General features: G+C 38.9%; 1 protein-coding gene across 1 annotated transcript; it reads left to right on the top strand.

The window, feature by feature from the left end:
- Nucleotides 1-207: 207 nt before the first annotated feature.
- Nucleotides 208-2,357, top strand: LOC131032891 (xanthotoxin 5-hydroxylase CYP82C4). The gene is made up of 2 exons (XM_057963990.2): nucleotides 208-1,311; nucleotides 1,563-2,357. The coding sequence occupies exons 1-2, from the start codon at nucleotides 397-399 to the stop codon at nucleotides 2,181-2,183; spliced, it is 1,536 nt and encodes a 511-aa protein (XP_057819973.2). The 5' UTR covers nucleotides 208-396; the 3' UTR covers nucleotides 2,184-2,357.
- The last annotated feature ends 494 nt before the right edge of the window (nucleotides 2,358-2,851 follow it).

Here is a 2,851-nt window from a genome sequence, read left to right as displayed (position 1 = left end):
AAGATGTTTCCATGTTCAATACCTTGTCCATTTCATACTATAAAAATATGTATATCTATATATTCTCCCAATAAAATGTCCACACGAAAAACGTAAAAATATTTCTAATTGCTAGTTGAAAGTTCACGTGATATTTCTGATGTTAAATCAAATTATTTGAATGGTGAGAGCCTTAGTGGCTTTGGCACCTTAAAACTTAATAATTTTTCCTTGAATGGTGAGAGCCTTAGTGGTCATGGATGACAAGGTGGTATTGCACCCAAATCTCTCAATGGTGGTGTTTCCCAAACCTCTTAAAACAATCTCAATTATTGACAGGAAGGTAGGCCGTGAATTATTCCTGAGTGCTTTATTAAAGTGTTAGCCGTACCTTGACAGGACTCTAGGCCATGAATTATGGCGTTAGAAGCAACTTCCATCATTGTTCTTGCTGTAGCACTGGTTTCACTTTGGCTAATTGCAAACTCTCTCAGAAGCAGAATTAATAAGGGAAAGGCAAAGCCACCACATCCTCCATCTTGGCCAATATTAGGGCATCTTCCTCTTCTAAGCAGAAGCAAACAACCCCTTCACAGAATTTTATCCTCGCTTTCAGAGACCTATGGCCCCATCATGCATCTACAACTTGGCGTACGCCCAGTTTTGGTCATCTCTTCATCAGATCTCGCTAAAGAATGCCTCACAACAAATGACAAAGCCTTTGCTTCACGCCCACTTATGTCTGCAGGAAAGCATATGGGGTATGATTTCAAAAACTTTGGTTTGGCTCCTTATGATTCCTACTGGCGAGACATCAGAAAAATCTGCAACCTCCAGCTCTTTACAGCAAATAGAATCGAGTCTTTCAGGCACGTTCGCACGGAAGAGATTTCCTCTCTCATCCGTTCACTGTTCGAGAGTTGTGAGAGAGAGATGAATCCAGTGAACATGAAGTCGAGGCTTTCTGACCTCACATATAATATCATGATGCGAATAGTTGCCAGCAAGAGAATCTCGGCAGATCTCGGATCTGAAGATTTCCAAGAAGCGCAGCACTTTAAGATGTTGTTGGAAGAATTTGTTTCATTACTTGGAGCATTTGATATCGCTTATTATCTGCCCTTTCTCAATTTGGTCGATCCACAGGGAATAGTGTTTTCTATGAAGAATCTAAGGAAGAAAATAGATGTGTATATGAAGAAATTGCTGCAGGATCACCGAGAGAAGAGAGGGGAGCATGCTCGAGACTTAATCGATGTTCTCATCTCTGCAACAGACAACAATGAAATTCAATCTGACAATAACGACGATGTGGTGAAAGCCAACGCCTTGGTATGTTCTTCTATCACTTTCTAGATGTTTGCAAACTCTTTTTTATCATAATTTGTATTAAATAGTTGGTGTCTTATGGCCAAGGTATAGATTATTTAAATGAAGACTCTGTCCTTTTGGTCAAGAAACTGATTGTTTAAAGAGGGACCAGTAGGGACACAAATTCAGTCTCTACATAAATAACCCATACTTCGACCATAGCCAAAAAAGTTAATCCTGTTATCTTCAAGATTTGTCTTTTTGTTTTGCAGAGCTTGATAAGTGCAGGTACTGAGACATCCTCTGTGACTATCGAGTGGGCACTGTCAGCTATGATACAGCACCCAGATATTTTGTGCAAAGCCCAGCAAGAGCTCAACTTACATGTCGGACGGAACCGATTAATGGAGGAATCAGATCTGCACAAGCTGAAATATTTGCAGGCCATTCTAAAGGAAACCCTCAGGCTTTATCCAGCGGCAGCTCTTTCGGTCCCTCATGAATCTATCGAGGCTTGCACTGTTGGAGGATATCTTATTCCCGCAGGAACTCAACTGTTGGTAATTGTGTGGGCAATTCAACGAGACCCAACCGTGTGGGAGCGCCCCACGGAATTTGATCCTGAACGTTTTCTCAACAGCGGCAAAGAGATTGATGTGAAAGGGCAGGATTTTAATTTGTTTCCGTTTGGTTCAGGGAGGAGAATCTGTCCGGGCATGCCTTTGGCATTGATTATGGTAACCTATACATTGGGGCGGCTGCTTCAAAGCTTTGAGTGGTTTGTTCCAGAGGGCACTGTAATTGACATGACAGAGGGGTTTGGGCTCACAATGCCCAAATCAATTCCATTGGAGGTCGTCATTAAACCTCGCCTCCCACTCCATCTCTACTAAAATGTCTGCTTACTGTTCGGAGCAAAGAGTTTTCAATCACAGCTTTCGTCCAGGATCAGTTAATTTACTAGGAATAGGTTTTGAGGTTTCAAGTCCTCGTTAGATTTTTCTAACGTTAGCATTATAACTGTTAATGTTGGCAGATTGTATAATATAAAAATTAATATTTTCGCTTGTTTGGTCAAATTTAATTATTGAATTTTGTGTATAATATATATTTTTGGAAAATATAGTCGTAGGAGTTAGGTAGATGGACAAAAAGAATGTGGAAATATATCTAAGCAATGGTTTTATAAAAGAATTGTAATATAAGAATTTTATTGTTACAATATTGATTATTTTATGTGCATGTGTATATTTTGTATACAAAATAATTTATTTTTCAGTAAATAATATGGGAAAAGGGTCTCAAACTTATATATTTAGTAAAGTTGGGAAAGGAAGCAAGGTCGTAGTTTTACACAAAGCTACCAACAATCATAATTAGTTCATCACACAATAGTCACAAGGTAACATAAATATAAAAGAGAGATCAAATGCAAAGTTGTTGACTACAAAAAGCCAACTAACAACATTAGTCAATAATTGCAACAAACATAGAGAAGTGTACACCCTTAATCTCAGCATGGGAATGTGAGATATTATTTGGAAGACCTTTCTTCCCACAT

The sequence above is a fragment of the Cryptomeria japonica genome, chromosome 4 (assembly GCF_030272615.1).
Source record: "Cryptomeria japonica chromosome 4, Sugi_1.0, whole genome shotgun sequence".
In the NCBI taxonomy this organism is placed as follows: domain Eukaryota; kingdom Viridiplantae; phylum Streptophyta; class Pinopsida; order Cupressales; family Cupressaceae; genus Cryptomeria; species Cryptomeria japonica.
The sequence above is the reverse complement of the archived record's forward strand: the minus strand, read 5'-3'. Positions and strand labels throughout refer to the sequence as shown.